Raw genomic sequence first — 12,582 nt, 5'->3', positions numbered from 1 at the left:
GCCCGTTGGCTGGAAGTGCTGCGCACCTACTTAGAGCTGGTCCTGTGCGTGCTAGTCAGCATCCGGAACAACAGGTAGGCTCTTCGCAGCCCCTCCATTCCTCCTCCTCCCCACCGCCTCCACTTCCCGGGACGCAGGGTCGTCTGCTTCCTCTCACCTCGAAATAGATTCAGTGTGGAAACGCCCCGCCCGCTTCAGCGTTGCTTTTTTCGGTGACTGGGGGCGTCAGTTCTAATCCGGCGATTTCCTTGAGGCAGGAGGACATAACAGGACTCATCCTAATACTTTATAAACAGTAATGGACTTGGTGTTTATCAGACAGCACTCCTGGCGCCTTCCAGGCACTGTCTCATTCATCCTTTCGGCAGCAGTGGGATGGAGTACAGGCGCGGTCATTCTTCATTTTACGGATGACAGAGCTGAAGCTTGGAGGGTGAGGCCTGTGAATGAGTCTGGAGAGAAAACTAATCTGTTTTTTGTTGTTGTTGTTATTGTTGTTTCATTCTGAACCTATCCGATCAAAATAGTTCGTGGTGGCGGAGGGAGTAGGTATGCCACAGGTTTCGCATAGGTTGGAGACTCTCCCGGCAAAAAAAGAAATCTTTTACAGCCATTTTCTTACCGAAAATGGTTTTAACTAGGCCAGGCACAGAGTAGGAGAAAATTTTTTTTTTTAAGGGATCGGGGAACTGCCTAATCATCAGGATTAGAAGGTCCCTCCCTTTTGCACCTCCAGACTCAACTTGTCCCCAGTGATTCACCTAAAAGTAGCACAGTACAGCTTGGTGTTTGCGTGTGTTGAGGGAACTGGCCAGTGTCTGCAAAGGGTAAGCCCAAACTGTCCTGATTGTGCATCAAGACTTTACTGTAATTCTGGGGCTAACTTCCTGTGTTCTGGCCCGTCGTCCTAATCAGTGTTTTCCATTATTTATCTACCGCCCTCTCCAGAATCCTCTTAACGTAGATTTTCTCTATCTGGATATTCTAAGCTTAAAATTAAACTGTGAGGTAGAGGAAAGTTCATAAGTTCAAAAAAGGAGCAACTTAGATAGCAGTAAGAGTTTAGCAGTTTGCAAGTAGTTTCACATTCAGGATCTTATTTGATCCTTCCAGCCGAACCTGGGAGTTAGGACAGCTGCTGTTATCCCTGCTTTATAGAAAGGAAACTGAAACCTAACAGGGTCAAATAATTTGCAAATTATCATACAGCATTTTATCATACAGCAAATTACTATACAGCATTATCATACAGTATTGTTTTTCTCTGACAGCAGTGTACTTCCTTTTGCAGTAAATACATTATGTTGAACAGGATGGAGTGAAGGTCCTGGTTATGCTAAGTGAGATAGATACATCTGTATTCTTAATTCTCTGTTTGAATCACAAGGGTGGAGAATAAGCATTAGCTGCAAGTTGTATCCGGAGCATGGCTGCATCATCCCAGTATACTGTGTATTTTCCTAGCTTTTCACACCGAGCCATTTTATTTCCTCACTTTGATTTTATGTGGCAAAAGAGGCTGTTTAAGGCTATAAGTTGGTCTTGATCATGTTGGAGACTTTCTGTCAGAGTTGGATGTGTGGCTGGAGGCCCAGGTGACCCAGAGGTTAGAGTCAGTAGTGAGCACTTATTACTGATGATTCAGTGGAGGGTAGAAGTGGGGTGGATTCTCTATAGAAAGGAAACTGAAACGTAACAGGGTCAAGTGATTTGCCAGTATCAGTTATATTTTTCTTGAGGTTAGATAGCAGTTCTGAGCAGTCATTTAAAAATGCACGTCTTTTGTCCAAGTAAGAACCCACTTTACAAAGTTTCTATCTAGTTCCTTTTAACCGATTGGTTGGTTGGACAGGTAAAGGTTATAAGGCAAAAGAGTGATATGTCACTTCTTCCCTTCGTTGTTTAGTTTTTCTCCGGTCCCTTCCTCACCCCTGTCAATTTTTATTTTTTTAGCTGTATGTGTTGAGGTAAAGTTGACAAATAAAAGTGAACCTACCTCTTTAGCATCTCAATCTACTTGTCTATAAGACTGCCCTCTAAAAAAATCTTTATATATTTGGAAGGAAGATCTCAGCTTTATTTTTGAAAATATTTTGAGATACTCTACTAATATTGGAAGTACTAATATGGATGTTAAAAATTTAAGTGAAACTAGTTTTCTTTAGAGAAATTTGAAAATGTTTTAAACCAAGATGTTTATTTGATAACTTGGATAAAGCCTATTCTTATTTCCTTCATAATCACTTAAACATCAGACTCAGGCTCAATGAAGAGTAACTCAAATGCTTTAGTGTTCAGTATTCTTTGATTTTATAAAACCAAAAAATTCAGTAACTAATGAGAAAAATCAATATTTGACATTGTTCTTTACATTTCCAAGGTAAATTTTACAGTGCTTTTGCCTTATTATTTCTACCAGTTTATAGGTAGAAGAGGAGGATATGAACCTACCAAGTCACAAACTTTATGCTTCCTGCCTTTATGTTGAATTTTATACAATTCAAACTTTTATTTTGCTGTGTTTCAGTTATTTTCTTGTCTCTGAGTTAAAGAACTAAAACCATAACCTTGAATTGTGGGAACTTTTCAAGGGTACTGTTCTGAGAGAATAATTGGCATTTTGCTTAATTCCTGGGTATGCACATGTACTCTCAGAGTGATTGTAGCCACCTTACCAATTTCTTAGGTGTTAGGGACAACTGATGAGTATCAAAGAGGTACAGAAATGCCTCCCAGAGGGTAAAATACAGTCTTCTGTCTTCAGAGTTCACTTCTCCAGAGAGGGCTAGGATACCTGCCTTCTTGATCAACAGTAAGAACGTAAATAAAAAATTATTATTCAAAATACTAAAAAAGAAAAAAAATAAGTACACATTCAACTGTATTGTAGGTTAAATTGGCTGAATTTCTTCTATAGGAAATTGTACTTAGAAGTTCAAAACAACAAATATAAATATGCATTTTTAGACTTTAACGTGGTTGTCAAGTTGAGTACTACCTATTAAAAATGCTGTATTTCATACTCCTTAGGAAAAATGAGACTTCAGGGACAATAAGATTATGATAATAGCTAATAGACTCAGTCACTAAAAATACTTAATCAGTAAGCATAGGTACATTGTCAACATCTGATTTACACTTTCCTGGACTATATAAATATTTTGCATGAGGCTTTTTTGGGTTGAGGGCAGTACTTTTCCAAAAGATGCAAGCCAGAGAGACTTTGTACAAGCGTGATTTTCTTGTTAAAATTCTAACTACATGGGGTGGAGGGGAGGTTCAGGAGGGAGGGGACATATGTATATTTATGGCTAATTCACATTAATTTACGGCAGAAACTAACACAACATTGTAAAGCAATTATCCTACAATTTAAAAAAAATCTAAATATCTAGATTGACCAGTTTTTTTTTTACTGTGCCTGCTTATATACCCCAATGGCACCCCACTCCAGTATTCTTGCCTGGAAAATCCCATGGACAGAGGAGCCTAGTAGGCTACAGTCCATGGGATCGCTAAGAGTCGGACACGACTGAACGACTTCACTTTCACTTTTCACTTTCATGCATTGGAGAAGGAAATGGCAACCCTCTCCAGTGTTCTTGCCTGGAGAATCCCAGGGACAAGGGAGCCTGGTGGGCTGCCGTCTATGGGGTCGCACAGAGTCGGACACGACTGCAGCGACTTAGCAGCAGCAGCAGTAGTAGTAGAACACCTATCAATAATTCTTAGATGTGGTCTGCTGACTTGGCACATGCAGTCACAGAGAATCTTATCTTAATATTTTTTTCAACATCAGTATGCCAAGACCCAGCAACTGATAAGGCAATCTAAAAATACATCTTAAAATAGATTAAAAATTCTTTGGACATTTCCTATTACTATCCAAGAAGGTAGGAAATTCTTGAAGGTATTATCTCCAACAACCCTGAGCCTTATTTTTCTTGAAATATTTTTCCCATCACGGGGCAATAAATACATGCAATAATAATATTTCACTTTTGAGAGCTAACTTTTCTTATTTGTTTTAAAAAGCCCATTTGGAGAATATGTGTATTAAAATATATTGGGACTCTGACCAGTCCTTCCTGCCCAAGAGATGGTTGCTTTTAGAGAAGAGATACTTTACCCAACAGACTCCTCACCTTAAAACGGACAGATTAAAGTGACTCCATGGGGATAGCTTCAAGGTCATGGAGCAGAAAGGAGACTAAACTGATGAAGAAACTAATCTCCTTGGAGGGCTGCTAAGAGGAATTAGAGCTCTCTCTAGTCCATAGGCGGAGAAGGCAATGGCACCCCACTCCAGTACTCTTGCCTGGAAAATCCATGGACGGAGGAGCCTGGAAGGCTGCAGTCCATGGGGTCGCTAAGAGTCAGACATGACTGAGTGACTTCACCTTCACTTTCACTTTCATGCATTGGAGGAGGAAATGGCAACCCACTCCAGTGTTCTTGCCTAGAGAACCCCAGGGACTGCGGGGCCTGGTGGGCTGCCATCCATGGGGTCGCACAGAGTCGGACACGACTGAAGTGACTTAGCAGCAGCAGCTAGTCCATAGGTACATTCTTCCAGTGACTGAGAACTGAAGATAGAGGATAGGAGATAAAACTCAACAAAAAGGTCATCCAAGTAAAATATTTTTCCTGTGTTACAAGAAGTGACTGAGCAGCTTTTGAGTGAAGGGATTAAGTGATCTCCATTTTAATGTTTTAGTTCTGAGGCAGCCTCGGAAGAGTTCACCCAAGTTGTTAAATTTATAGCTGATTTAAGAAGATAATTGTTAAAATATGTTTTTTTTTCCCCTCCAAATATTGAGAGTATACTATGTGCCAAGCAGTGAAGACAAACTCCCTGTTCCCATGGATTCGACATTCCGGAGGGAAAAGATAGGCAGAAGCAAGTAAACAAATGAAAGATTATTTCGATTGTGAAAGTAAGAGGACTATGTAATAGTGACTAGGTGGCAACTTGAGATAGACTGGTGAGGGCAAAACTTTTTCTATAAAGGACATTTAAGCTGCTACATGAATGACAAGTTACCCATCTGAAGATTTGAGCAAACAGCATTCCAAGCAGAAAAAAGACTAAGCAGCAAGGCTTTCAGCCAGCCAAATTTTTGGCTTCTTGCAACAGCAGGAGAGAAAGTAAGGCAGGACCATGTGAAGGGTGAGAGCAGTGTCACAGTGAGCTCTTAAGTGGAGGAGGAGGAAGGAATGTTGATTTTTTATGAGCACTTGTGGAATAAAGTTTGGACTATATTCTAAGAATAGAAGTTACTGAAAAAATGTTAAGGACAAGCATAAGGTGATCTAATTTGCATTTTAAGGCAATCATTCTGGTTACTGTGTAATGAATGAATAATCCTCGTAAGAGGTGATGATAGCCTAGAGTATGATGGAAGAAAAGATTTTTTAAAAGTGGATGGATATGGAATATATATGTTTGGAAGTAGAGCCAAGAAGACATGCTACTAGGATGTAGAGGAAAGGAAGAATCAAATATTTTTTTTACCATTTGTCTTTAAAACTCACTCAGTTTTCTTTCTTTCTTCCTTAGTACTGTTAAAATTGTCTTTTAATAATATGTTAAATAACAGTTTTTTTTTGTTTTTGTTTTTGTTTTTTTCTGACTCCTTGCGACCCCATGGACTGTGGCCTACCAGGCTCCTCCGTCCATGGGATTTACCAGGCAAGAATACTGGAGTGGGTTGCTATTTCCTTCTCCATAAATAACAGTTTTAAATGTCAGTCTTATTTAAATAAACCTTTTTTTATTTCGTAACCCCTGGGATTTGAGGATGATGGTAATTCAGTAAGTGGGGGCTTCCCTGGTGGCTCAATGGTAAAGAATCCTCCTGCCAATACAGGAGATGCATGTTTGGTCCCTGGATCGGGAACCCACTCTAATACTCTTGCTTGGAAAATCCCATGGACATAGAGAGCCTGGCAGGCTACAGTCCATGGGGTCACAAAGAGTCAGACACAACTTAGTGACTAAGCAACAACAACAATTCAGTAAGTGAATTCATAAAACAAATTCTGGAAAATTGCTTTTAGTTAATGGATCCTAAGAAAGTTGATAAGGAATACTACTATAGGCCTATGACTTAGTTATGCCTGGAATGTGGGAGACCTGGGTTCGATCCCTGGGTTGGGAAGATCCCCTGAAGAAGGCAATGGCACCCCACTCCAGTACTCTTGCCTGGAGAATCCCATGGAGGGAGGAGCCTGGTAGGCTACAGTCCATCGGGTCTCAAAGAGTTGGACACGACTGAGCAACTTCACTTCACTATGACTTAGTTGTGGAATCTCTGAAGCTGTACCAATAGCCACATACAGCTAATCAAATTTTAAATTACTTGGCTAAAATTAAAGATTTAGTTTGCTGTACTAGACACATTTCAAGTGCTCCATATGTGGCTAGTGACTACCATTTTGGACACCATAAAATAGAGCATTTCCATCATGGCAGGAAGTTCTGTTAGTCAGCATTTCTCTAAAGTATTTGTCTTCTTTGTTTGATTTGGCTGTGGTCATTTATTAACATTTCGGAGAGGAGGAAATATGTTATTAAAAAGTATTATGTAAATGTAGACATTTGATATCAAACATGGACTAAGAAGATTAGAATTGATCTGAAAAAATTTCATGCAATGATACAGATTAGCTTATTAGGTTAGAAAAGGAAAAAATTGCATTTTGTGGCCTCCTGTGCATCATTGAGAAGGAAATGGCAACCCACTCCAGTGTTCTTGCCTGGAGAATCCCAGGGATGGCGGAGCCTGGTTGGCTGCCGTCTATGGGGTCGCACAGAGTTGGACACGATTGAAGCGACTTAGCAGCAGCAGCAGCAGTGCATCATTGAGAAAGACTTAACCTTGTTAACAATTGCATCTTTTTAAATAATCAAGTTTGTATGTAGTCTCCTTTTTCATAGTTAATTAGACTTAGCTGTATTAACTCTAATTTAAAGGTTATACTAAATAATCCAAAGAAATCTCAGAGAAAAATGAAGAGTTTTCAGCACTCTTCAGTTAGACCTTGGGGAGTATTTCTTAAGCTCACGGGTGGTTAATATTGTTTTCAAAGAATTGCCCAAACTAACGCACTGAATCTGTATGTATAGGTTTTTATAATAAGGCTATCAAAAATTGCGTTGATTGTTTGATTCATAGGGAAATTTTTACCCTAAGAACAAAATAAGATCTCTCTTTTCAGTGAAAAGTTGTATGTGGTTGTTTAATTTCTTTTTAAAAAATTTTTATTGAAGTATAGTTGATTTAGAATATTATTATTAGTTTTCAGGTATGCAGCAAAGTGATTCACTTACATATTTTTTTTTCAGATTATTTTCCACTGTAGGTTTTTACAAGATATTGAATATAGTTGCCTGTGTTATACAGTAAATCTTTGTTGCCTATCTATTTTATGCATAATAGTTTATTAATTTCATGCCCCTAATTTATTCCTCTCCATCCTCCTTTTCTGCTTTTGTAGCCATAAATTTGTTTTCTATGTCTGTGAGTTTGCTTCTGTTTTCTATATAGATATATTTATATTATTTTTTAGATTTCACAGATAAGTGACCATTTTTTTGATTGATTTGTTTTTTTGATGTTGAGTTATATGAACTACTTGTATATTTTGGAGAGTAACCCCTTTGTCAGTCACATCATTTATGAATATTTTCTCCCATTCCATAGATTATCTTTTTAATTTTTATTTCTTTTTAATAGGGGGAAAATTGCTTTACAAAGTTCTGTTGGTTTCTGCCATACAACAATGCACATGAGCCATTATTATACATCTATCACCTCCCTCCCCTTCCCCTGTCCCACCCATCTTGGTCATCACAGAGGCCAGGCTGGGCTCCCTGTGTTACATAGCAGCTTCTCCCCAGCTCTCTGTTTTGTACATGGTAGCTTATATATGTCAATGCTGCTTTCTTAATTCGTCTCCCTGTCCTTCCCCTACTGTGTCCACAATTCCATTTTCTGAGTCTCCATTCCTTCCCTGAAAATAGGTTCATCAGTTTCATTTTTCTAGATTCTGTATACATGCATTAAATACGATACTTGTTTTTCTCTTTCTGACTTACTCTGTATGATGGTGGTGGTTTACTTGCTAAGTTGTGTCAACTCTTGCCATCCTATAGACTGTAGCCTGCCAGGCTCCTCTGTCCATGGGATTTCCCAGGAAAGAGTGCTGGAGCGGGTTGCCATTTCCTTCTCCAGGGGATCTTCCCAAGCCAGTAATTGAACCCATGGACCCACGTCTCCTGCATTGCAGGCAGACTCTCTTACCTCTGAGCCACCAGGGAAGCCCTCAGTCTGTATAATAGGCTCTAGGTTATAACCAGTTCACTAGAACTGATTCAGATTTGTTCTTTTTTATGTCTGAGTAATACTCCATTGTGTATAGTACTGCATCTTCTTTATCCATTCATCTGTCATCGGACATCTAGGTTGCTTCTGTATCCTAGCTATTGAAAATAGTGCTTCTATGGACATTGGGGTACATGTGTTTTTTCCAGGTATGGCTTTCTTAGGGTATACACACAGTAGTGGGATTGCAGGGTCATATGGTAGTTTTATTCCTAGTTTTTAAAGGAGTCTCCATGTTGTTCTCCACAGTAGCTGTATCAATTTACATTCCCACCAACAGTGCTAGAACATTCCCTTTTCTCCAAATCCTCTCCAGCGTTTATTGTTTGTAGATTTTTTGATGATGGCCATATTTCTTTTGCCTTAGGAGACATAGCTAAGAAAGTATTGCTACAGTTTATGTCTGAGAATGTTTTGCTTACGTTCCCTTCTAAAAGTTGTATGGTGTCATGTCTTATGCTGCTGCTGCTGCTGCTAAGTCACTTCAGTCGTGTCCGACTCTGTGCGACCCCATAGACGGCAGCCCACCAGGCTCCCCCGCCCCTGGGATTCTCCAGGCAAGAACACTGGAGTGGGGTGCCATTTCCTTCTCCAATGCAGGAAAGTGAAAAGTGAAAGTGAAGTTGCTCAGTCGTGTCCAACTCGTAGCGACCCCATGGACTGCAGCCCACCAGGCTCCTCCATCCATGGGATTTTCCAGGCAAAAGTACTGGAGTGGGGTGCCATCGCCTTCTCCGGTCATGTCTTATACCTCAGTCTTTAAATCATTTGGGATTTATTTTTATGTATGGTGTGAGGGAGTGTTCTGACTTCAGTTTACATGTAGCTGTCCATTTTGCTCAGGACCACTTATCGAAGAGACTGTCTTTTCTCCATTGTATCAATATATTTTTCTCTCCTTTGTCTTAGATTTATGTCCATAAAAATTTTAGGATAATTTGTTCTGGTTCTGTGAAAAGTGTCATGAGTATTTTGATAGTTGTTGTTTTTTTGTGTGTTTTAATTTCGTGAAGTAGAACTAATGTATAACATAACCACATTTATTTAAGAAATTGAAAGCATGGCTTGTCTTTAACCAGTGCTCTGCTCATATAGGCCTTACATAAATTAGAATCAATTTGTCGAATTTCCCCAAAAACTTCCTGGCCTTCCTCACTGCAGTCACTTGGATTTTTTTCTCCTCCTTCGCTTTCCTGTTTCATGTAAACCCATTACTCCTTGAAATTTGCTTAAGTCTGACCCACATAAAAGCTGTAGGTTCAAGATGGTAAGACTAAGTGAAAAGAAGCAGCAAGTATTATATTGGTGCAAGCATAATTGCGGTTTTGGACCATGAATTTTAAGTCATTATAACTAGACTCAAACACATCTTTATTAATGAAAATGGGAACCATTACAATCAACACATCTTTGACAATGAGAAATCAATTTGTTTATTCCTATAGCATAAAAATCCATGCTTCTGGGATTCAGGGAACTCTTGGAAAGCATTTTCTGCCTTCTGCTGGTTGTGGAAGCATTTCCCCTACAAAAAGTTGTTGAGCTACTGAAGAAGTGGGAGTCACTTGGCTAGACGTCAGGTGAATTGGCAGATGAGGCAAAACTTCATAAACCAGTTCATTAAACTTTTAAAGCATTGGTTGTACAACATGTGGTCAGGCATTGTCGTGGAAAACAATTGGGATCAGACTAGCAGCTGACCACCAAACAGTGACCATGACCTTTTTTTGGTGCAAATTTGGCTTTGGGAAGTGCTTTGTTAACTTCTGCGTCCAGCCACTGAGTTGGTCATTGGCCAGTTGTCCTAGAAAATCCGCTTTTCGTCACATGTCACAATCCGATCAAGAAGTGGTTCCTTCTGTTGTGTGAAAAAAAAAGAGAGAAGATGACATTTCAAAAACAATGATTTTTTTTTCAGTCAGCTTATGTAGCTTTGTCACCTTTCCAGTTTGCTTCAAATGCCAAACAACTGTAGAATGGTTGACATTGAGTTCTTCAGCAGCTTCTCACATAGTTGTAAGAGGATCACCTCCGATGATTGCTCTCAATTGGTCATCGTCATTCCAATGGCCAGCCACTATGCTCCTCATCTTCAGGGCTCTGGTCTCCTTTGCAAAACTTCTTGAACCACCACTGCACTGTATGTTGATTATCAATTCCTGGGCCAAGTGCATTCATTGTTGATATTGTGAGTTGTCTCCACTGCTTTATGACCCATTTTAAACTCCAATAAGAAAATTACTTGAATTTGCTTTTTGTCTAACATCATTTCCCTAGTCTAAAATAAATATAAAATACACAGCAAATAATTAGTCATAAGCAAAAAACATAAAGCGAGAAGTGCACATTAATGTATAACATAACCACATTTATTTAAGAATGCATTGGAATAGCAAATGGCAAAATTCAGCAATGAAAAACTGCTATTACTTTTGCACCAATCGCATAGTACTCTGCATAAGGCTTCTTCCTTTCGTTTGCTCCAAATCACTGGTCTTATCACTGTTAATACTAAGTCAGGTAAATCAGTTTTTCTGTCCAGGAACTTGTCTTGTGTACTCTTCTGTTACATCTCTGAAATGGGCAAGGAAAAGGAAGGAAACTGGGGTGACACGAGCCATCTTTTAACCTGGTTTGTTATTCACATATTGCTGATAACTTCCAAAAATAATCTCATTCTTAGAAACCTCAAAAAATCAACTTTGGTTCAAGGCAAAGGAGAAAAGCACTCACCTGAGGCAAAAAACTTTGATCTATAGCTTAGATCCACCTTCCCAAGCCACACACCTTCTCCATACCAAAGTCGCAGAAGAGTTACCACCATGATCATGGGCCTGGGTGAGCCCCAGTCATGTTGCCAGTACTGCAGAGAGCAGAGGAGTATTTGTGTTCTTGATAGTCTTGAAATCCTAAACTAGTTTTCCTAGAGAAAGAGCAGTATTCAGCAACCATTTATCTTTACTAAAGTATTTGAAAGGAAATCCAATATATAGATGTCATTCATTTTATACTACACATTTCAATATAAAATTCTGAAAATTATGGACATATATGTGAAGAAAGCTGAGTGAAGAATTGATGCTTTTGAACTGCGGTGTTGAAGAAGACTCCTGAGAGTCCCTTGGACTGCAAGGAGATCCAACCAGTCCATTCTGAAGGAGATCAGCCCTGGAATTTCTCTGGAGGGAATGATTCTAAAGCTGAAGCTCCAGTACTTTGGCCACCTCATGCGAAGAGTTGACTCATTGGAAAAGACCCTGATGCTGGGAGGGATTGGGGGCAGGAGGAGAAGGGGGCGACAGAGGATGAGATGGCTGGATGGCATCACTGACTCAATGGACATGAGTCTGAGTGAACTCCGGGAGTCGGTGATGGACAGGGAGGCCTGGTGTGCTGTGATTCATGGGGTCGCAAAGAGTCAGACAGGACTGAGCGACTGAACTGAACATATACATTTAGGACTTCCCAGATGGCACTAACGATAAAGAACCCACCTGCCAGTGCAGGTATGTGTGAGATGCAGGTTCAGTCCCTGAGTTGTGAAGATCCCCTGGAGGAGGGCCCAACAACCCACTCCAGTATTCTTGCCTGGAAAATCCCCATGTACAGAGGAGCCTGGCAGGCTGCAGTCCATAGTGCTGCAGAGAGTCAGATACGACTGAAGTGACTGAGCAAGCAATACATACAACCAAAATAACATTAATACACTTAACAAAACTGTCAATACTTCTTTAGTCTCTCCTGATTTTTTAATTAGCCTTTTTAAAATAAAACCTTTATTTCCACGCCAAGAATCTAAACTCATGTACCTTTGTAACTTAACCACAATAACTTTTCATGTAACTGATACAGTACATATCTGATAATTGAACGAGTAGAGGGTAGGAGAGCAGTCTGTAGCCTCAGTTTCTAAATTATAAGTACTTAACAGTCTGACTTCGCTCTGGATCTGGATGATGACTTTGTAAAATAGGATTAAAAAAGAATGCAATTAGTTGAAGAATATTATTAATAATATAATATTATTGCAGAATATTGAGTAGAGTTCCCTGTACTATACAGTAGGTCCTTATTGGTTATTTTATATATAATAATGTGTGTTTATTTATCTCAGGTTGATAATTTATCCTTACTCCCAACATTGAAGAGGAACTAAAAAGCCTCTTGATGAAAGTGAAAGTGGAGAGTGAAAAAG

General features: G+C 39.5%; 1 protein-coding gene across 1 annotated transcript in view; it reads left to right on the top strand.

Annotated features, from left to right (window-relative positions):
- The window catches only part of FBXO33 (F-box protein 33), a 22,036-nt gene that overhangs the window by 791 nt on the left and 8,663 nt on the right, over positions 1-12,582 (top strand). Inside the window, exon 2 of the mRNA XM_010835354.1 lies at positions 1-74. Coding sequence (XP_010833656.1) covers positions 1-74 — 74 coding nt within the window. The remainder of the gene's footprint in view (positions 75-12,582) is intronic.

This window comes from Bison bison, unplaced genomic scaffold (assembly GCF_000754665.1).
Source record: "Bison bison bison isolate TAMUID 2011002044 unplaced genomic scaffold, Bison_UMD1.0 scf7180017864041, whole genome shotgun sequence".
Taxonomy (NCBI): domain Eukaryota; kingdom Metazoa; phylum Chordata; class Mammalia; order Artiodactyla; family Bovidae; genus Bison; species Bison bison.
This window is presented reverse-complemented; position numbering and strand designations above follow the sequence as displayed.